This window comes from Neolamprologus brichardi, chromosome 7, assembly GCF_056152115.1.
Source record: "Neolamprologus brichardi isolate AB-2024 chromosome 7, ASM5615211v1, whole genome shotgun sequence".
In the NCBI taxonomy this organism is placed as follows: domain Eukaryota; kingdom Metazoa; phylum Chordata; class Actinopteri; order Cichliformes; family Cichlidae; genus Neolamprologus; species Neolamprologus brichardi.
In genome coordinates, this window is record NC_142110.1 from 9,764,099 (window position 1) to 9,786,229 (window position 22,131).

At 39.1% G+C, this 22,131-nt stretch overlaps 2 protein-coding genes across 3 annotated transcripts; both read right to left on the bottom strand.

Moving 5' to 3' along the window:
- Window positions 1-1,532: 1,532 nt before the first annotated feature.
- si:dkey-234i14.6 (uncharacterized) lies at window positions 1,533-11,798 on the bottom strand. The gene is made up of 5 exons (XM_006789485.2): window positions 11,134-11,798; window positions 8,112-8,288; window positions 3,888-4,097; window positions 2,197-2,410; window positions 1,533-1,726 (listed from the first exon to the last, which is right to left on the bottom strand). Exons 1-5 carry the CDS (start codon window positions 11,617-11,619, stop codon window positions 1,548-1,550), a joined length of 1,266 nt encoding a protein of 421 aa, XP_006789548.1. The 5' UTR covers window positions 11,620-11,798; the 3' UTR covers window positions 1,533-1,547.
- A 3,482-nt stretch (window positions 11,799-15,280) lies between these two features.
- prpf18 (PRP18 pre-mRNA processing factor 18 homolog (yeast)) lies at window positions 15,281-21,970 on the bottom strand. Of its 2 annotated transcripts, XM_006789483.3 has the most exons (11): window positions 21,814-21,970; window positions 21,184-21,261; window positions 20,931-20,957; window positions 19,268-19,369; window positions 19,034-19,147; window positions 18,701-18,847; window positions 18,484-18,552; window positions 17,802-17,942; window positions 17,646-17,717; window positions 17,420-17,575; window positions 15,281-15,856 (listed from the first exon to the last, which is right to left on the bottom strand). In XM_006789483.3, exons 1-11 carry the CDS (start codon window positions 21,877-21,879, stop codon window positions 15,776-15,778), a joined length of 1,053 nt encoding a protein of 350 aa, XP_006789546.1. In that variant the 5' UTR covers window positions 21,880-21,970; the 3' UTR covers window positions 15,281-15,775. The 2 variants fall into 2 exon arrangements, with proteins under 2 accessions (XP_006789546.1, XP_006789547.1); XM_006789484.3 differs by lacking the exon at window positions 20,931-20,957.
- Between the last annotated feature and the right edge of the window lie 161 nt (window positions 21,971-22,131).

A 22,131-nucleotide genomic window follows, 5' to 3' on the forward strand; every position in this document is an offset into this window, starting at 1 on the left:
GCATTTTCACACAGAAACGGCTGGGCACTGGATATTTTCTATTTTCCGGGTCATACTCTGCAAATCCTAGATATCATCAGTTTCTGAAATATGCAGACCAGTCTGTTTGGCATGAACAACCGCGCTATATTCAAAGTCAATCAAATTCTCTTTTTTCTCCCTTCTGATGCTCAGTTTGAATATGAGTTGGTGATCTTGACCATGTCTATGTCTAAACTGAAATGGCTGCCATGAGCTGCTGCCATGCAGTTGGCTAAAACAATACTTTAGTACATAAAAAATTTAAAAAAATATTGTACTGTCTTGAATAAAAACATGACTCATGACTTTTAAAATTTGAGACTGCACAGCTGCAACAAACAGGACATACCACTAGGTGGAAGTGCTACTTCATATGGAGTTTTGCTGACAATGCACACTCATATTTTATTTCAGTTTACTCTGAAAACATTTTGACATCCAGTTTATTTACAGCAAGTAATCAACAAGACACTATTGGTGCATATAATAACACACAGATGATGATGATTTGTATATTTGCTTGTATAACTTTTGGACATTTTAGACCTTGGATGATAAACTCTACATTTGTGGTTGTTTTTATTGCATTTTTAACTGCATTTAATTTAAAAAAAATTTAAAAAGAAAGGTTTTATGCAAACATCATCAATTTCAAAAATTACTTTGTCACAGTCTTTATTAGCACTTTAACAGGTTCATGTCACTGAAATGCTTTAAATTACCTGAATCAAAAATATTAAGAAAAGAATAGAAAACTCCAGTTACATATTCAAAATATGCCAAAAAATCTCATTTACAAGGCAGCACACAAAAATGGGCCACTCTAGGAAACACTTAATACCATCACCATAATTACCACCACATCATTAGACAAAAATACACGCAGACAAAAGATAAGAACACTTCAGAGCAGCTGTTCTGCACGTGTACTAGACATCAGTTCGAGCTCATGATGCTGAAGCTCTGTCTGCTTTTCTCTAGGAACACATGGTGTGTCACAGAATGCAATCAGCTAGATTTAGGGCAGCAAGTCAGATGTTTACCTAATTAAAGAAAGTGGATTATTAGTCTAGTTATGCAAATGTTTTCAGGTTCTGTGTTTCCCAGCATGAATAGATTCATTCACTCCACATAACAATACAGCTAAATTTGGTACTTTACCAAATAACAGTATTATTCATTTTTTGGTTTTCTTTTCTTGTCAAAGATTACATCAGAAAGAAAGACATTAAAGCAAATGGAAAATATGAAGAAAGAGAACAAGGACATGAAATGCAGTAAAGATCTTTCCAGCCAGGAATCAAACCCCACACTCACTGCTCAGGAAATTTGAACCGGTGTGGTATGTATCCTCAGTCACTTGGCCATAGAGGCACCCCAGTGGTCCTTTTTTTGTTTTGTTTATTTATTTACTTACTTTTTTTTTTTTTATGATTTGCATGATTCATTGCAAACACTCACTAAACAATCCACTACCACTTTCCACTAGATGGCATAGATGGCCTTCGTTAAGTCATTCTGCTATTTCATTCATACATTGACTCAGCCAGACCTGTCTGCTTGAAGGTTTCAGCCACCTGTCTAGAGTGCAGCATCTTAGCTGACAGTGCCTCAAGAATATCATTCTGGTCCACAGCTGTGGCTGTCCGGTAAATAAAGGTCCCCATAGACTCCAGGCCTCGCATGCCTAGATTCACTCCACAACCTGCAAAGGAAAGGAAAAAGGAAAAAGGAAAGGAAAGGAAAGGGAAGGGGGAGAGATAAACCACACACAGCATAAATCCATTAAATAAAATCTATCTGTTAAGGTATAACACATATTTAAGAAGTCCACATTTTGCACACAAATATCAGCCTATAAAACCGTGAAGTTAATCTTATGGTCTAAATGAAAACAACACGGTGACACATTAATAAATATTCAGCAGCATTAAGACAAAAGCAGATAAGCGTCAGCTGAAAGGCCACTGAGTGCAGTAATGACTCACACACCCATCAACATGTGCTATACTGCATGCATAAAAAGGATTTATCCTCTCCTCGCATCTCTCTTTCCTCCTATCCTACTCTTTTTAATTTTCTCATCGGTTCGAAGCTTTTTTTCCCTGCTGAATGTGAGGAAAAACACTGTCTTTTTCATGGCAGTGCAATAACTGATGTTTTATAGACACCTACCTGTGTCAAAATTAAGGACACGTGCTGCCTCACCCTCCACAGTGACCGCCACATTGTCCCCTTCTATGTAGGCAGCACTGATGCGTCTGTGCGACAGCTGAATCTCAAAGAGACGACGGCTGCACTGCATGTGATGGAGGGTCACATCGTTGAGACGAGGCTCTATGTCGGTCTTATAAGCATTGAAAGATTGATGGAAAATGTTCTTCATGATCTGGGAAAAACAAACAAAAACGGCAAAGTTTCCAGCATAATTAAAGGCCACTGATGTTTGAGGTGAATGATGTTTACACATGTATCAAGGCTACAGTACGGACTACTCTTAATCATGCTCCTGCCACAGAGGTACAACAAGAAGGTTTTCATTTTCTTAATACAATGAAACCTTGATAAAAACAACAACAAAATTCCAAAAAACAAAAACGGAAAACTATTTGGCCCCTGAATAGAGAGGATTTGGGGTTGTAAATATAATCATATGTTCTGATTATTATTTACAATTGTGTTAATGTACCTGGCTGTGCAAAATATATGTTACCACAATAAAAATCTGCAAAATCCATCGCAAGTTCATAAAGATCTAAGCTTTGCTGATAAAAGCTTTTTTAATGAATGTTTATATGAGCCAAAGCAGATTCAAACTTTAATCAAAAGATTTGCTTGAACAAATTAATTCGCAACTATTGCAACTGTAACTATAGCCATATACAACTATAGTCAAGCAAAACTAACCTTATCAAATATAAAACGCTTGTCTTTGTCATATATCATATGAATAAAAGATTATTCGGTTTTGCTCTGTTAACTCAATAGAAAACCCAGGCTTCATCTTGGAACTCTGAGACATTGTGTGTGCGTGTGCGTGTGTTTATAGATTACACAGTTATTTGATTATCCACTAAAATACTCAGGAAATTATTTCGTAATGAAATGAGAGGCTTTATAGCCTGTTTTGCTCTGCACATACGCAAACTGTTCCTTTTATCATCAGAACTGACTCGTGAAAAATCGTGTCAGTGCACGAAAACTGAAGAAGAAATGTGCCCACTGACGGCTGACAACCATAACTGAGCATACTGAGTGGCAAGCCTCTTCTTTCACTCTCCCTGCTTAACTCTGCTCTTCTTCGACCCTTACTTGCACAGTCAACTGTTACCAAGTAACAGTGTATTTGAATGGCCACCCACATAGCAACAGGAGCTCCAACGATGACCTTGTTAAGTACCTGTGTATACTACACTACATGCTGTGGCTACAGGCTACATATGATCAAGATGTTACTTGACATGAAAAACTGAAGACTTCAAATAAAACTCCAAGAACGTGCTCTACAAGAAGCACAGGGGGGTGATGACTACACAGATAACTACAGACAGCCTTTCTCTACACACAGAGACACACAGAGGGGTGTACTTCATCTTTCTCCATTTCTTCATCTTGGGTTCTTTTTGGCTTTTACAAAAAACACACGCGCGCCAACACACATAGCTACAGGCAGACACTAACAGGCCATTTGCTGAATGAAAACTGATGAATAGGCAGATTAAGAAAGAAGTGAAAGCCAGTGGTAATATCATCTGCCTCTCTACTACATTAACAGCTAAATATAGCCATAGAAATGTATCATCTGGAGTCCCTGTCAATAACGTATAGAAAAACAAAACAAAAACGGAGCCAACAAAGAGTCTTACAGAGGAGTGTGCAGTTTGCCTAAGAAAGCGAACCATCTTGGTGTCAGAGGCAGGGCAGACAAGGGCCATGTAGCGGTTTCTGAAAGTGCCATAGATCTTCAAGTGAAAGCCAGGCTTGGTTGTTTGGTTTCTGTGCTCTCTGAAGGCCTCCACTCCATAGGCAGACAGGTCAAAGTAAAGGCTGTGAGCGCGGATCTCAGGAGTGGGCACCTAAAGTTTAAAAAGAGAGGGAAGAGATCAAATTCTTGATGAAATTATATCAGAGTGAATAAAATGTGCAAAAACCAGCAATGAAATAGTGTCATGTTACATATCATCACTAGGCCATTAACATGTAAGGAAATCTAGCTCTATGCATATATATACATACAGAGAGTGTTTGGGATGTGCATCAGGAAAAATCAACAGGCATTACTATTCACACCGTATCTGCCTGTAGAGCTGTGCTCACATGAGTGGAGCTTTAGAATAGCTTAATATTTATTTAATGCTTAAGTCTAGCAGTTACTTCCCATTTTCCTTCAAGCTGTTATTGATTCATTTTCGTTTCAGTGACATAAACCAGAGGGATCAAATAGCATTTAGTGCTGCCAAAGGGAGACAGTGACAGAACAGGGCAGCCACTGGGAGGCTATAGAAAGGACAGTAGGGACGGCCAGGTCATATCCTGAGAGGTAAATTCAATCACTACAGGAAACAGCCAGAGAGAAAAGTGGCCAATAAAAGGCAGCCACACCGCCACTACAGAGAACGTGATATGAATTGTTATGGTGGCATACAGGGAGACTATGCTTGTGTTCAGATATTAGTCAGATATTAGCCTGGAAGCTTTTCACCTGACGATGTTTATTTATCTTCCTCGAACTTAACCCTACGCCTTGTCAGTGTAGATAATCTATGCTCTAATACAACAACCTTTCATCCACATGAATCATACAGTAACCAGCAAGAGCTACTACCTGTATGGTCTGGACAGGATCAGGAGCACTGATGTGAATGTCATTTGTCAGCATTTTGAATATCTCGGTGTCAAAAGATTGGCAGGAATGTGATTTTGGACTCTAATATTTCAATGGACATCTCATATTTGTGATTTTATTAATGGTTTCTATCTTACATTTGTATGGCTGGCATTGTCCACATAGGATTCTCCTTCTCTGTAAAGCAGCTGCATAGTGTAATGGTAACACTTCAGAACAGCAGGTTGGGGGTTTGGGTCCCAAGTAGGGTGTGCATCCACTAATGGGGGGAGCTCTGCTGGACACCTAGTTTGAGAGTCACTGCCCCCAAGTGTTCTGATTATCCTGGTGACCCCTGCCTAGTTCTTCTCTCAGCCCCAGGTCATTTTCATATTCCTTTTTCCTGATGTTGTATCATTTGGCATATCTGTATAAATATACATTAAGGTATATTTGGTATATCACTAAAGTTGTCTTTCTCTGCTTATCCGCCATGGCCAAGTCTGGTTGGTTAGGAAACACCAGTTTATCAGTCACTATCTGGAAGTCCCATAGATGTAGATGTAGTTGGCATTATCCATAAAAGGATTCTCTGAGGCACCGAGTCATAGGCTTTCTTGTAGTCAATCCAGGCGGTGCACAAGTTGGTCAGTTTGGTCTTACAGTCTTGGGTGACTGCTCTGTCTACCAGTAGCTGGTGTGTTTCCCCTCTGGTGTTTCTGCCAGGATATTAGCTTGCTCATTCTCAGTCACCTTTGGGGTTGTATTCCATTTTGACCTTAGGTTTCCAGGCCATACTTGGCACAGATGTTCCTGTATACCAGGGGTGGGAAACTTCAGGTCTCAAGGGCCAGCGTCCAGCAGGTTTTAGATATCACCCTGGATCAAAACACCTTGAATCAAATAATTAGTTCATTGCCAGGCCTCTGGAGAACTTCAAGACATGTTGATGAGGTAATTTAGCCATTTAAATCAGCTGTGTTGGATTAAGGACACATATAAAACCTGCAGGGCATCGGCCCTTGAGGCCTGGTGTCCTCCACCCCTGCTGTATACTATGCCGGCCTTCATGCTAGCATCTTTGGTGGTTGCACCTTTCCTAGCTGTCTCTTTGTGGTTCCCATATACGTATGAGATTCCAAAGTACTTATAGCTATCCTCAGTGTCTGCAATGTTGCCTTCTGGCAGTGCAACCCCTCAGATCTGATCTTCCCTCTCTTTGTTACCATCTGACTTCACTTCTCCAGTCCACATTGACATTCCATTGTCATTGCTGTGAATCCTAGTGGTGCGGATCAATGATCAGTTACTTCTTGGCACACAGCGTGGTGTTATCCATGTAGAGGAGATGGCTTATGTTTGCTCTATTCCGCAGTTTGTATTCATAGTCAGTCTTGTTAAAGATCTGGCTGAGGGGGTTCAGGGCTATAAAGGGCAGGAGCAGGGATATAGTGCATCTCCTTCGTAAATCCCGCACTTGTGCAATTGGCTCAAAGTTGGCCTCTTATGTTGCTTTCCACTTCCTCACTGATTTTCTTCATCAGAAATTCGATGCGATCCTTTTGATCTTGTAAAGTTTTAGGATAAGATCTATGATAACACAGTTTGACAGGCATAAAATAGCATTTCTCTGTCAAGAAGTTAGATATTACCTGAAATCATGGGATATCTCGGCATGGTGTGTAGTGTGTCCTTAAATATTTGGGGAAACGGGATAAGCAGAGGAAGCTGCAGGCCTATGAAACTATCTACAGCAGATAAAAATGGCTTTTCAAATGATCCATCTATTGTTCTCTGGAGGTTCATCAGAAATTATCTCAGTGGAAAATAAGTATTGAACACATCACAAATTTTCCAAGTAAATCTATTTCTAAAGGCGTTATTAACATGAAATTCTCACCAGATGTCGGTAACAACCTATCCAATCTACACATGCAAACAAATGTGTAATAATGAGAAATGACACAGAGAAAAAGTATTGAACACATGAAGAAAGGGAGGTGCAAAAAGGCGTGGAAAGTCACGACACCAGCTGAAATGTATCAGTAATTATAAAACAATCTTGCCATTTAGTGCAAATTAATATCAGCTGGGTCAGTCCCAACTGATGGCCCATAAAAAAGGAGTCTCATTACCAATGTTTTGCAACCTTACAGCTGCAAAACATACTGATGGGATTGGTTACAAAAGAATTTCTAAACTACTGAAGGTTCCAATCATTTCACCATAAAACCGCTAAAACCAGGTGGAAGGAACTATGAGAAGAGCTGTCCAAGAGCCCAAAAGAAGAAGCACTGCACTGCTGTGGCCTGTATGAACGCTCCCCACGCAAGACTCCATTGCTGAAGAAAAAGCATATTAATGTGTGTTTAAGGTTTGCTGAACAACATTTAGACAATCCTGTAAAATACTAGGAGAATACAGTCTGGTCGGATAAGACCAAAATGGAACTCTTTGGAAGCTATAATATACACCATGTTTAGATGTCAAAAGGCCACAAAAAATAAAGGTGTCAAATATTGACTTTCAATCCTGTTGGACTTGTACAAACTTTTTTTTTTTGCTTCATATACTATATTTTCATGTATTTTTGCTGATGTTTCAATAAATCATTGCAGCTATTTGCTGTTTTTGTAGCAAAGTATAAAGAAATGAGGGGTTGGGTTAATACTTTTACACAGTGCTGTAATTCTCTTGGTCAGTCACGTATGTGATGCAAACTAACCTTTAGAACACAGTGTGTAAAAAAAAAAGCCCTCACAGCTGATGTTCTGATACCTTAATTCATATTCACCGAGCCAGGAGCAGATTATGAGTCTGTCGAGGGGAGTGTAATAAATCCAAAGCTTTATCATTGCCTTCACCTGCTCCATCAGTGCAGCAGCTGCTCTTTTCAAATTCTATGAGTAAAATCAAAATAGAGCTACTGTTGATGCTGATGAGACTCAACAGTCTTCCAAAATCTGGCTATTCATATGACTCATATATTGTGTGTGGCTGTTATCGGCTGGTCTATATCAGTTTCTCCCCAGATTAGCTTTATGGGAGTCCAAAATCCCATCCACAGTGGGACATTCCTTCACTGTGTTTATTCTTTACACAACTGACAACCTGTTGACTGTTTTGTGCTCACATGCTTTCTTTAGTCTTTGCATAATGTTCATTCATGCACCAGATCAGTGTGTGTGTGTGTGTGTGTGTGTGTGTGTGTGTGTGTGTGTGTGTGTGTGTGTGTGTGTGTGTGTGTGTGTGTGCATTTCCTAACCTGTCTCTGGTCTAATCTCTCTATAGTTGCATTAGCTCCATATGCATGGCAGGACTCCACAGTGTAGTCAGAGCTGATCCCCAACACAGAGCAGGAGTCGCCACAAGATCCATCAGCTACCACAATCACACGTGGCCAATTATTGTGTGGAATCTGTCGCAGGTAATCCTCAGTGAACTAAAACAAAAAGGGATAATAAATTAGTTAACAGCCAGTTATCAAAGAAATGAAAATAACAAAGCTTGTAAAGGAGTTCTGGCTGTAACTATTAAGCAACCTGTAAATTACAGGCTAGTTTACCTGCAAAACAGGTAAAATGTTATAAATTGTATAGAGGTTAACATGGCTGCAACTACAATCCTTCTTCCAAGTAGAGGTGAGATGCTGTGTCAACTTTAAACCTTGTACATTTAAAAAATTAATAATCCAAGAATTGTTTCTTGAAATATATGCAATCAAAAAAGGTGTGTGAAAAAAGAGGGTGAAGGAAGGTTGACTGGGGAGGTTCACCAGCTTGTAAAATAATGCACGGGCAGGTAGCTAAACTTTTCTTGTGAATCATTTAAAGATTCAGAGAATCTTCATAAAACTCAAATCAAATCAAAATTTATTTATATAGCACATTTAAAAACAACAATGTCGATCAAACTGCTTCACAAATTAGGAGCGAGTGAAATAATTTACCAACAGCAAGACAATAGCAACACAAGACAAACATAGAAACCAGCCAAATGATAGTCAACAAACTTAAGTCAAAGCCAAAGTAAAAAGCTATGTCTTTAAGAGAGATTTAAAAGACTGAATAGACTCAGAAGTGCGAAGGGCAATAGGGAGATTGTTCCATAGTCTAGGTACTGCGATAGCAAGGGCACGATCGCCTCTGGTTTTCAGCCTAGACCTAGTTTGCATTAAGAGCATCTGGTTAGAAGATCTCAGTGCTTTTTTTGGTTAGAAATGGAGAAGTTCTGATAAATAGCTCGGCGCCATATTATTTAAAATTTTTATAAATGAGTAAAAGTATTTTAAAATCAATAGAAATTTCACAGGAAGCCAATGTAAGTTTGCCTCTACTTTTTAAAATTATGTTTTACATTTATTGCTATTTTCATCTTTGCTTTTTCTGCATTTGGCATCATTGCATCTGCTCCTTGACCAGCTGGCTGAGCTGTTCTTCCTCTGCTTACTAATCTAAGTGGCAGATGGGTTGTAAATATACCAAATAGCCTCCAAAGGCTATGTTTCTCTCAGCAGCTGCACATCTTTTAGACCTTTATTACAGTCATGTTGTATGCATGATGGCCTCAAAGTTAAACAATACCTCCTACCCTGTGGATAGGAGGAGAAGGATCAGACCAAGTTGGGTACACAGTAACAGGCTTAAAGGGACAATAAAAGGGTTATACAGAGGGTATAAGAGCTCATAGCCTAATAGATCTGTATTTAATCCATTTAGTCTACAGTGAAGAGATGATTTAAAAGACACCTTTTCTATTCTCAGATCTTTGAAGCATTGATGGGCTAGGAGATAAAAATACCTGTCATCACATCCACTGCCCTTTCTAATAAAGAAGAAATTGTGAACTTGGCAGTGATTCTAAACATAATTGAAGTCAGATGTGTTTGTCGACCTCGTCTTCCACCTTCCAAAGGTTAGTGAGTCACTGAAGAGCAGAGGAAAGATGAGCGGCTGCTAGCCAGAGCCAAAAAAGCAGCATCAGCTATGATACGGTCTGACAGATTAAATAATGCTTTCATTCTGTTTGATGAGTAGTTAGAAGGGAAACATCAAAGTGTACTAAAAGCATCATCAAACACCCACATTCATAAAATCTAGGCTTTATTTTCCAGTCATGCCACAAATATTCACTGAACACTTAACCATTGTTTGCCCTCTCTGAGCAATGACAGCTTCACTCTTGGCAACCATTCTGAGGTCTTTGTGTTAGTAGGTTAATTCTTTGTCATGAGCTGAAGTCTAGCTGCAGGAGGACCGGAGCTGCTGGTGAGAAAATGTATTGGAAACTATGGAAAACACGCTCACAACAGGTATATCAGTCATTATTTCATCATCAAGGCTGTGTCATGCAATCAGGTGCAGGGATACAGAGTTATTATGAATTTGGGGTGGGAATCCCTTTTTAAAAAATCACTGTGGAAATCTATAAAAATAGAATGGATTTGAAAAAGTATTACAATTTGAAATCAGTTTTATTTTTGTGCTTTATTGTGTTTAGGTTAGGATGTGTTTACTGTAATTCTGCCATTTGTAGAAAGGATTCTCCTCAGGCCTAAGGTCAGCTTACATAACATGTTATTTCAACTGCCGGTTTCACTCTGACCTTTTACAGTATTTTGTGAAGACCTAGGAAAATGGTTCAGTAGTATCTTTATATTGTGACTAGAGTGAATGATCAAACTGATCTACAGAAAATGAAATGTAAGGCTGAAGGCTCACTCTTTGCTGCCAATATAAATAATAAAATAAAATGTTCCCTGTGTTTCCGTGGTGAGTTCAGAGAGATATACAAAAAGAAGAATAAGATTCTTAAATGCAAAAAAAGAAGAAAAGAAAAGAAAAGAAAAACGAATAAGTGAGATGCAGCATCAGACTTGGTTCACTGGGAGCCTGAGATTGAGCCTTCGAGTAGACACAGGGACATACATCTATGTCACCATCACTGATGGCTATCAGACCCCTGCTGGAGTGGAGGCACACACCAGAGTCTTTTGGAGCATCGGGTTTTGACAGTCAGTCATTGCAAAATGAGGTAGCGTGGGAAGTCCGCCTTTCTTCTGGACTGACTCATCGCACATTTTCTCCTCAGCTCACTGGCGTCTGTGTTGAATGAATTGAACGAAATGAAGTTGTGTATCCTTTTTCAGTGAGCACAGTGAGGATTATTTTGAGAATTAAGTTATCTATAACACAGAAAACACCGAGGAGATTCAAGACATGTTGCATACAGAGACCGTGCGATTATCAACTCATTGACCTGACTTAAAATCGGGGAAGAGGGCATACCTTGGTTCCCAGCTGCACCTTGACGTCCACCCTCTGTTTCTTCTGCTCCAGGATGCTCAGCAGGTACTCCTGAAACACGCCTATTCTGGTGAAAAAATGATCGTTATGCCAGCAGCCCTCCATGTTATCAAAGTCCACCCCGAGTCCCAGCAGAAACTTCACACTGCGGGGATCCAGGGCGATCTGCTGGGGCCGGGAGAGCAGGGCGGTCCGGTACCTCTCGTCCAGCACGGTCAATTTCAGCACCTTCCCGGAGCGGACAGCAACCAGCGCGGCCGTCAGTCCCACGGGTCCAGAACCCACGACGAGCACGGAGATCTTGGCCCGCCACTGTCTGAAGCCGTCCAGGCTCACTTTTATCACGACATACAGGGCCACTGCCACCAAAGTGCTCAGAGCAGTGTCATAGGCGAGTGCGCGATACTTTTCCTCCGCGTCTTCCGCGATGCCACCAACTCCAGCATTTTGTGACTGTAACCCGTCCATACCGCGAGAGCAGTTCGGGCTTTTTAACGTGTGGAGCGTTATCCCCTCTTGTTTTAATCAGCCTGCCGGTCTCTCGTACACGGTAAAATAGAAGCAGGCTTCATGCACAGAGCCTGATCAGCTGCGACTGGCCTCATGTGTCCTCTCCTCGCTCCCTCAGCTGCAAGTTGCCTCGCTGCTGCAAGCTCCTCTCTCTCTCTCTCTCTCTCTCTCTCTCTCCTCTCTGTCTCGCCTAGAGTACACTTAGGTGTGTGTCCTGAGTGTCAGCAGAAAGCGAGCAGTCTAATACAGGCAGTATACGCACACACTTATGAAAGCACCAAGACTTCATAAAAAGAAGCAGTTCCCCATTCCTCTTTCCTGGATCCTGGTGGATGCCTGACAGAAAAGCGCGCAGTTTGGTTTAACTCTGTGAGAAATTATTGATTTACCTTTTCTAAAACAAGAAACGTCGATACTCTATTTCTCTCCCTCACACACTCACACACACACACGCACAGTGGCACAAGGTTCGTGCCACTGTAAACCGACTGCGCCAAAGCAGGACTTCAAGTAGTGTACCAACATTTGACTAACATTAGTGTTGCATTCCCAAATTCATAACAGTAGAAAGAAAGAGTTAACAAATATGACCGATTGATGAGTCAGTCAACTATTGCTGGCAGTTTGGGGGGAAAGCAAAAAGAGAGGAGATATTGGAGACTGTACTGCAAATCACATCCGCCTGTAGGAAAGCTTCACATCCTTTCTAATCTCTCATGTATCCAACTGTGCTATGTAGTTAATGCAGTCAAAGGACCATGTGTGCTGCCATCTGTATTTAATGTAGTATGCCTGCACTTCTGTCTATTCTTTCCCTTTCTGATTCATTTCTATTTCATTTCCTCTGTGAACTAAAGAAGGCAGTCGCTTGGAAGATGCTTCACCATGGTGATAGCTCCTCTGAGGACAATTCATATGAAAAGATGCATTTCTGTGGTGCTGCTGCTCTGTGAAAATGGATTTATTGGCAAATTGAAAGTAGCAGTTGAGGATGCAAAAGCAATGTTCTTTTTAGTCCTGTTTTATACATGTTATGTCTTCACAATAACAAACAAGAGGCCCATCCACACAACTCCCTTCACATTTTTATGAAAAAAACAATCAAAAAGGTTAAACACACACGTCACCAGAATCCTCCATCACTTCTGATTTCTCTGCTGTTACCACAGAATTATTACAGTGCATCTCATTCATCATACTTAGCATTTTAACAGATTCTCTGACCTTTAAGCCCCATTGGAGCCCTGCTTATAAACACTTTATAGGTGACAGTGACATCAATTTATGTAAGTGGCTCCAGATGAGACAAAGCCTTTAGGTAGTCTGACAAGGATGGCTATTTTGCTATATTTGTTTCTGATTATATAGGAACAATCTGCATATTTATCAACCCATTTATCGTGCCAAAGATTTGAAAGAGAGAATAAAGGAGAGGAAAAAAACAAAAGATAGAGGGAAAGAGAGAAAGCGACATATTGGTGTGACACGCTATACCTTCACCGGTAATTGGTTTCCACCTCTCCTAAGGTGCCTGGCAACAATCATACAGTCCAGCCAGTTCAGATGAAAAGAGGACTGAAGCTCTAATTACAGTTCAAACCTACAAAGTGGCATTACACAGAAGGGGATTTTCCAGGAAAATGAATGGTCACCCAAAATAAAGTGCTGAGCTGAAATCATCTTTAATGACTGATGACCACTTTCTGGAACTAACTCAATGCAAAAAACAAATCTTGCCAAAGCTAAGAATATTCTTTAGCTATTTTTGGCACCGTTTAGCTTGAAATAATAAATTGGAAAACAACCAAGCATCAGAGCAACATTCAGCTTTAATTTCTACATTCTGTAGCTGGAGATAATCCTTTCACAAATCCTAGAATTTGTAATGTGTTTTGATTGTCTCTTTCATGGGTCCCACAGCAGTCTTTCGCCTGAGCAAAAAGGAGCACAGAGAGCAAATTTTCATCATGTTTTCCCACATCTTACAGCCACCAAAGGACCTGCCCGTGGATCTGCAGGTCATTAGACAGAAAACAAGTTGCACCCTCACATAATGAATACAAACCCTCATTATTATCTGGGAGTTCAGGCACTATTAAATCAGCGCCTCCCTTCAGGCTCACTGCCAAGAGAATGGGATGGGGCCAGCTATTACTTTGTAGTCTTCTTTCACATTTGAATGTTTTGGACAAGTTGGAGTGAAATGAAGAGGATGATCAAGAGACAGAGACAATGACTTAACAGGAATCGGATGTTTGTGTTTTAATTAGACAAAGAGCTTTTCGCACAGCGTGTCAAAAAAAAACAGTTATTCTGATGTATAATTCATCAGTGTTGGGAAAAACAAGTTGTGGCTATAAACCTAGCGTGTTTCCGTCATTGGTTTAACAATTTAGTGATTATTTCAGCTGAGAGTGAACTAATATATATATAAAAACAGTTGTTCAATTCAAATATCCTCTGCCTTGCTGCACAGTTTCCCCCATAGTGATGGTGTTTCTTAGCCATGTTGCCCACTGTGCCAGGATCTGCTTTGGACTTATCAATTTGACATTTGCCTGAGTAAGGCCATCTGATCATTACCGCACAGCGTGGCCTGCTGTTGGTCTGATGTAGTTAGCATTCCGGTCCAAACCTGAGTAATTAACAACCTGGCTTTATTTAATTTGGAATATTCATTTTATTTTTCCAATCGACACCTAACAGAAACCCTCGGGTATTATAGGATACAATGACGTTTCTTTGTTTTGTTTTTTTACACTGAATTAAATACTTTCCTCCTGACCATCATTCACCATTACAAGGCCCTGGCAAACATCACTGCTAACAGTGATGTGCTGGGAAAAAAGCCAAAATATTTAGCCTAACTTCATCCCAAGGACTAAAAGATAAAAGCCTCACAGGGTGGATTACTTCACATGATGTTATTTCTCGACTTCAAATGCTTCCCCACTGTAACTGCTGAAAGGAGACGGTCTTCTTTCCGCTGAATTAGACGTGGATCCTGGGAGAAAGTTCAGAGGAAAATCCAGCACTAGTTCACGGTATTTGCACTGCCAACTGACAACCTGCCAGCTGGGTCTCCAGTGACGTGGTTGGATTTGACAGCCTGAAACTGTAGTGACGTGGGTTCAGGCAGCTGAGAACGTGCTATCACAACAAGGAGCACATCATATCACCATGGTTACTCTGTTTAATAAGGCCAGAATTATGACGTTGGCTGTTAGCGTCTTAAAAAAAAAAATAGCAGAGGGTTTTTAATCAGCAATCATTGTGCAAATCTAGTTTTCAACAAATAATGCTTTGGATTGCAGTCTAGTCATTCACATAACAGGCCAATGATTTCTTAAATTATGTATTTATATCTTACAAGAATATTGTCAGTGAATTCTTAAAAACATGAGCAATAAAGAACACACTGAAGCATGCTATGGTGAGAGACTTCATTTGAGATCATCTTACTAATTTAAGAAATCATTGGCCTATTATGCGAATTTTGCAGCTAAGGTTATGAGAAAACAAATCTCGACTCATTTAAAAGGGGAAATTAATACTTAACACTTTATTTAAAAAATAGTTTCGATGTATGGTGTTCAAAAAAACAAATTACGAAAAAATATTTTAATGACACAGTGATCACTTTTTTGTTTTTGTTTATTGTGTTCTTAAAGAAAGTGCACAGAAAACAGTCTGCATGAAGCCTCAGGTGTAATTAAACTTACACTGTCATAGCATGAAAAGCATTTGTTGATGTTAAGACTTAGAGGTCTATATTAAAATTAAAAGCATCCAAATAAATTTATGCTCTCTGCCACAGTAACTTTTTAGATTTCCCCAGTATGTTTGCAACGAAGGACGTCAAGTCTACTGGGACAAAAGAGTTGAAATACAAAATTTTTTTTTACTCTTACAAGTTGGCATAATATTGACTGTACATAAACAGGCTTACTGAACCTAGTCTTCTTTAATTTAGACATCTTTTCCAGAGTAATCCCTTACTAAAGAAGATTATGCCACAACCAAAATTCAAAAGGTACAAAAAACAGAAAAAAGGAAGAAAAAAAATCCAACTTTGAACTGCGATACAACGGATCAGGCAGGCTTAAATAACGAGTTAAAGAGCATTGTACTCCACGCACTTTGATGGATCAGTAGGGAAGTGTTTCTGGCAGATGGTCATTAGCCTCTTTAGTCCCTGTAGAGAAAGGGGGAAAAAAATCAATCAAGGAAATTAAAGTTTGAGTGAAAAGTGTTTAAAAACAGAGACTTCAGGCTACATTCCACTTTTAGGTCCAGCTGAAACCATCTTTAAGACAAGAATAAGGTTATATCATTATTACTGGTCATGCCAAGGAGCTCATTTCCTAAATTGCCTAGAAATATTGTTTTTCCTTTTAAACACTCAGGTGCCAAATAAACAATGTAAGCCTTAATAAATATGAATATAACCTAGAATATTAAGTTTTTACAGAGTTTTTGGGGATGCACAACTATAACGAAAATGATTACATATTGTTAAAAATCAGTTTCTATTCAATTTTATTTACACAGCACCAAATCACAACAACAGTTGCCTCAAGGAGCTTTATATTGTAAGGTAAGGACCCTACTTAAGGGTAAGTTTAAGTAGGGTCTTTACAATAATGTTACAATAATGTTTTCCTCATGGGGCAGAATTCTAATGCCAATTTCTTAATAACCACCAAATAATGTAAACACACTGCATAATTGCAAGGAGCATGTTCATCACGTCCACGAATACACACTGTCTTAAACATGCAGTGGTAATTCGATTGTATTAACTCTTATACACTCAAATGCGGGACGCTGTCCTGAAAACAAACGTCAACCTAATAATGATTTTAAAAGTCGCCTGAAGGACAGGAGTAAATTTTGTTTTCCATAGAAATATGTTTTGGTCACAGTTTTTTGGTTTACATAAAAACACCACCGAAATCAAGAGGATACACATGACTGTGTGTAAAACCACATAGAATAGAATACAACTTTATTGTCATTGCACATGTCACAGGTACAGGGCAACGAAATGCAGTATGAACATTTTAAAAATCTTTAAAAACAATCTTTAAAAAAAACTTTTAAAAATGTTTCAAGTTGTAATCTTTAAAGTCTAAGGGTGTTTTCCCACCAGTACTATTTGGTTTGCTTGAATCAAATTATGATTCGCTTTCTCACTGGGTGTGGTTCTTTTGTGCAGATGTGAACACAACGATTGGACTTGGTTACAAAAAAAATATACCCGACCTAAATACAAGGCGTACAGTGCAAGTTTGAGCTAAACGCTTTTGCCGTAACCAGGTACGCTTTGTATTCTGGAATGTGGCATAGCACCATACGTGAGCAGAGTGCATTAACTATAGCAACTAGCTGTAAAATCAACCACAGGCCAACTACTCCAGAACGCAGCACCTTCTTCCTGTACTTTTGTTGCCCATGCCCCAGACGCAGCTAAAATCAAACCGTATAAAAAAATTCATCAACTGAATCAGATCAGACAAAACAAATTATAGATGTGAAAACACTCTGAAGCTTTGATTACATTTCCATATCTGTGAGTCCGCATGGGTCAGGGTAATGCCAATTTCCAAAGCGCTGACTCGTCAGTGAGGAATTTACATTTACATTATACTGCACCAATTACACACGCTGCACATGCGCCCCAGGTGGAGGACTTCAAAAAGTAAAATAGGAATAACTACTCAGCCGTGATATCTAAAGCTATAACTCTGGGTCTAACCTGAATGTATTTTCTCTGCGTCTCGTCATTAAGAACGTGGGCCACGTGCTTGGAGAAGATCTTTTCTCGTCCTGTACGGGCGTGGATTCCCACCATAGTCACACCAATTGGCCAAGGGGCATTACCAATGGCCATCTGTAGATACGCATCATTTGCCTAAAAGACATTTAGGAAAGTTTATAATGGATGCAAAAATAACAACAGGGGCTACATGATATTATCATACCTTGACGTATTCTCTCTCCAACATGAATTTTATGATGTCTGTGATTGACTCTTTGATGTCAGCTTGTAAATTCTGTAAAAGATAATGATGAAAAGTAAATCCACACATGAAAGAACCATGCTCTATAGTTTGTTTTGCTCCAGCCACAAAAATTACCTTCTTCCTGAGCTTCCTGAAGAGAGGCTTGAGGTAAGACTCGGTCTGCGAGTGTGTCGCACTGGCCAGCTTGCCCTGAACGCTGCGCTTCACGTGGTCCTCTCGGCTGTTCAGATCTTTGGCCCAAACGCCAAGAAGAAACTAGAGTCCAACAACAGGAAAACGTTTCCAAGAAATGCAGTGGTAACTAACACTAGACAAATGTCCATGATTTGACCCATTTGAAAAAGAACAAATAAAAGAAATAAATATAATAAAAATAACTCATAATGAATTCTCCTTTTGATAATGGTGCAAAAGGTTAAACTTTTTAAACTATGTAAACATATGAACAGCAGCAGGTATAGTAGTATATATTCTTTTAATTATTATTAATATTTACCCAAGAGCTCCCTGTAAACTAGGGGTGTCAAAAGTAAGGCCCAGGGGCCAGAATTGGCCCCAAAAGAGACACCAATTAGCCCCACTGGAAAGCTTTGGAAATTGCGGAGGGTATAGATTTATGGAATTTTAACTTTAGTTTTACAACTTTTCCTATTGATATAGACCTCCCCTAGAGTTAAGTAATAGATACACAGTGAAAGGAGAGAAAAGCTCCTGTTTTTCACCATCTAAAAAACCAAAACATTTTGTGTAAATTAATAAAAACTTTATATCAAAAGGTCAAGCATGAAATTCTTACCCTCAAAAATTTAGCAATAACATCCTGGTCTCCATCATCATCACCTGTTCCAAGAGTTTTTCCAAGAGCCTAGCGGGATAATTTCATTATTAACACAAAAACACCACCCACAAAAATAAAATGATTGAAAACAAAACAAACTGTGTCCAAAAATTTATCTGACTAAGCTATTTAATAACTGGAGATTCATTCTTTTTTCTTGGACATTGCACTGTACCTCAAGTTCTTCTATTGTGGTGTTTTCTTCGTGCACTTTTAGGTCATGCTGTGTGTCCAATTCTCCTGACTCTGTTCCTCCAACAATCTCATTCAGGTACTGCTGGTCAATCTTGTCCATGGCGGCTTTCAGATCATTCCTCAAGCCCTTGGCACAGTTAAAACAGCAAATATTATGAGTGTCAATCAGCATTCTGACACTAAAATAAATTCAATCTCTCCTAAATACAATCAAGAACATTTAAAGTGGCATGCAATTTTCCAGAGTAGATGGAATGAATGTGAATTTCAACTGCATGTTTTTTTCCAAAATCCAGTTAACACTCAATCCTACCTTGTTTACTTCTGGGGCCAGAATCTCAATTTTCCGGAGCCTCTGGAAGGCATCATAATCAGACTCGCCAAACAATCGGATCGGTTCCCCTCGTTCTCTAAGTCGTCGAATAACCTACACAAAAACAGTGATGCAAATGAAATATTTATTCACTTGGTGGTAAGCAAATGAAATGTTATGATATTTAATGAAAAATGAATGAAAAGAAACTGTTGAGGTTTTATACTGACTCACCTCCTGTCGTGAAAGTGTCATTGGGAGCTTCTCTTCTGTGAGCTCCAGTTCCAAGACTGGATTAGCTGAAGTGGATGGCTCATCTTCCTCTTTCTTCTCAATCTTATGGACAATATTGAGGGAACAGAAATACACCAGCATTACTGGAAGAACATGAAGGCAATTTGGAGGATCTCAATTTAATCTAATGTTTCTTGGCCAAATGACAAATAAAACTACTACAAAAGAAATGAGGGGGGAAAAGCATCTGCAATGTCTTCATGAGCTGAGACCTCATGACCAAAGAGACAAAAAAGCATCAACAAAATAAACAGAACTGCAAACATTCACACCACTCCCTTACCTGCAACTCTTCAAGAAAGACAAGTAACACAATAAGTTACCAACAAAAGAAAGCATATAACAAATACTACACCAACATGATAACTTTAGCGGCTGTAACATCTTATGTGTGATTTAGGCTTCTGCGGGAAATCTAAATCCTAACTTACAACGCAACCGAAAACCCTTGTTAACCCTAGCCGTTGTGGGCTGTGTTGACCTGCTGTGTAGTTACATCAGATTACATGCAAGGTTACAGCATAGGGTTAAAACGTGTTTTTGGTTACAATTAAAGTAACAAGGTAGATTTCCCACAGAAGTCTAAATCACCCATCAGGCCTAAACACAGGAAAAAGATACTCTGTATTCTTTGCACAACGAAACTCAAAATATACCCAAATCATGCTTTAAAAGGCACATGCATGCCAGCACTCTTAGATTGTGCTTTTTAAACCACAATCTAAAAGAACCAGCAAATGGTGACAAAAAGCCTTCTCAGCAAACAACAGCTCTTTCGCTTTAAATAAAACATAGTACGCTGCCCGTGTACAAAGAGAATGGCTTAATGAGCCAGGTTTTTAAGCTTTGCACAAAGTATAACATAAATACAATCTGCCACTGAGCAGCTGTTAAAATGTCACAGTAAATAAGTTACACACCATAATTTGCTTAAATATTAAAAGCTTATGTCACAAATTATCTGCAAAAATAAGAAGCAGAGCTTGATAACAAAAACACTTTTTCATTTCAGTACATTATCCCATGCTGAAATCAACACCGTGGCAGTGTCCCACTTTTGCTTTGAAGCTTCCTTTCCGTGTTCCTTTGCTTTCTGACAAGTGGCTGTAATACATAACTAGCCTGGCATAAGGCAAAGCTGTGATAATGACTGTGGCACATATAAATATTTCATTTAAACTATGTTGATAATTTGGAAATGACACAGTTTAGCATCCACAGAATGTAGGTGAGTTTAAATCAAGCTTTAAAATGCTTTCATCTTATTGATAAAATTTTAAAATCACCTTGAAAAGTCTAAATCTATCCAGCAGAAGTGAGCTGCTGAATATTTCCATTTGTGTAAAGCTGATATCCAATTATTATACACTAAGTTACTACTAGGTGAGTCCAGGCATCCTGTACCAAAATATCCAGTGCTCGTGTGGTTATTTGTAACAACCAGAAAATGTGCCCTCCGCTACGTCTTTTAGGTTTTCATCCCAACAGATTTCAGTAAGAACTTCCAGAAAGGATGCCTAGGAAGCATGAGCGTTTAGGACACAGTGTGTTTTATCCTTTTATCATGCATCCTGTTGGCTACTTTCACTGTGCAATGCCATACCTGGCTCTCAGGAGTCTCTCTCTGAACCTACAGATGCAGGCAGCAGAGGCAAATTGGGGAAAAACACCACAGTAAACACAAATACAGACACTGTTGTACACCTGAGCATCAACACCTGTCCTTATCTTTTTGCTGGCAGAAGGTTTACTCGTTATTTTTGTGTCACACTAACCAAGCCAGACAGTGAATTAAATAAGTCTGAGTGTCTCAGGAAAATCGAGAGAGTGAGAAGCAGAGTGATGTTGACATGAACCTTGTATCCGCATCTTCTGAAGTAATCGTCTCTTTCCTTCTGTGAGAGCTCAGCCCTTTTAAAGAATTTTTTGGAGTCCTGGAAAGAAAAAGAAGCAGGTAAAAGGAATTTATGCTATCATATTATATCAATATCATATATGAATAGGTGGAGGTTGTGGTGGTGATTGGCGGGGGTATAATTGGTACAGTGGTACAGGTAGGACGTTAATGCAGAAACTATGCAATAATAGCATGAGTTTGAGATGAATTTAAGCTAGGTGTACCTAATGAACTGCCAGGTGCCCCTAGCTCTCCCTAGCTTACTTATGTTTGCATTAAAAAAAATTTCATGTTAGGATAAGTTTAAACGGTATAAATACCAGAATTTCTGCTTAAATCGTGATACTATAAAGTTAATGTTCTGTTACGTAGCAGCAATTACAATTCGTAAACTACAGCTCTGTGTTTAGCTTAATCCTTTTTAATTTAGCTTTATATTCTACTGCAGATGGAGTTCAGTACTTTATAGATAAAGCTATCGATATGAATGAAAAACTATCATTCTAGAAATACTTAACTAGCTTGGTTAAACGACGTGTTAGCAACGTAGCCAAGCTAACAATAACAAGCAACTTCGTCGGATACTTACGTCAACAAGATTCTTTTCTTCAAGGAGTTTCCTCTTTCTTTCGATCTCAGCTTTAAGTATATCCATCTGAAAGGTTTATTTTAACAAAAAAACGGCACATTAAGGTTAGTCTGCGTTAGTCTGAAACGCGCTTGCCTAAACCGGAAGGTAACATGAAGCTTTTTAGAATTTTCAAAATAGCTGTTTCAAAATAAAAGCATTAGAACACAATGTAATCTGTGTCAAATGAATCTGTTTTTCAGTGAATTTAAGAGGACACCAAAATAATAAGGTCAAATAGACAGTAAAAATAGATACTCCTTTATGTATTCTTTTCTG

What these genes read in the sequence shown, in the direction of transcription:
- si:dkey-234i14.6 (XM_006789485.2), bottom strand. Translation starts at nt 11,619, where the DNA reads ATGGACGGGTTACAGTCACAAAATGCTGGAGTTGGTGGCATCGCGGAA. An exon ending in GGCAAACTGCACACTCCTCT is followed by an intron (nt 2,411 to 3,887) that starts GTAAGACTCTTT and finishes TGTTTTTCCCAG; the next exon opens with ATCATGAAGAACATTTTCCA. An exon ending in TGTCCTTAATTTTGACACAG is followed by an intron (nt 1,727 to 2,196) that starts GTAGGTGTCTAT and finishes TTTCCTTTGCAG; the next exon opens with GTTGTGGAGTGAATCTAGGC.
- prpf18 (XM_006789483.3), bottom strand. Translation starts at nt 21,879, where the DNA reads ATGGATATACTTAAAGCTGAGATCGAAAGAAAGAGGAAACTCCTTGAA. An exon ending in AAGAAAAGAATCTTGTTGAC is followed by an intron (nt 21,262 to 21,813) that starts GTAAGTATCCGA and finishes TTTTCTTTCCAG; the next exon opens with GACTCCAAAAAATTCTTTAA. An exon ending in TGGCCCCAGAAGTAAACAAG is followed by an intron (nt 18,848 to 19,033) that starts GTAGGATTGAGT and finishes AACTGTGCCAAG; the next exon opens with GGCTTGAGGAATGATCTGAA.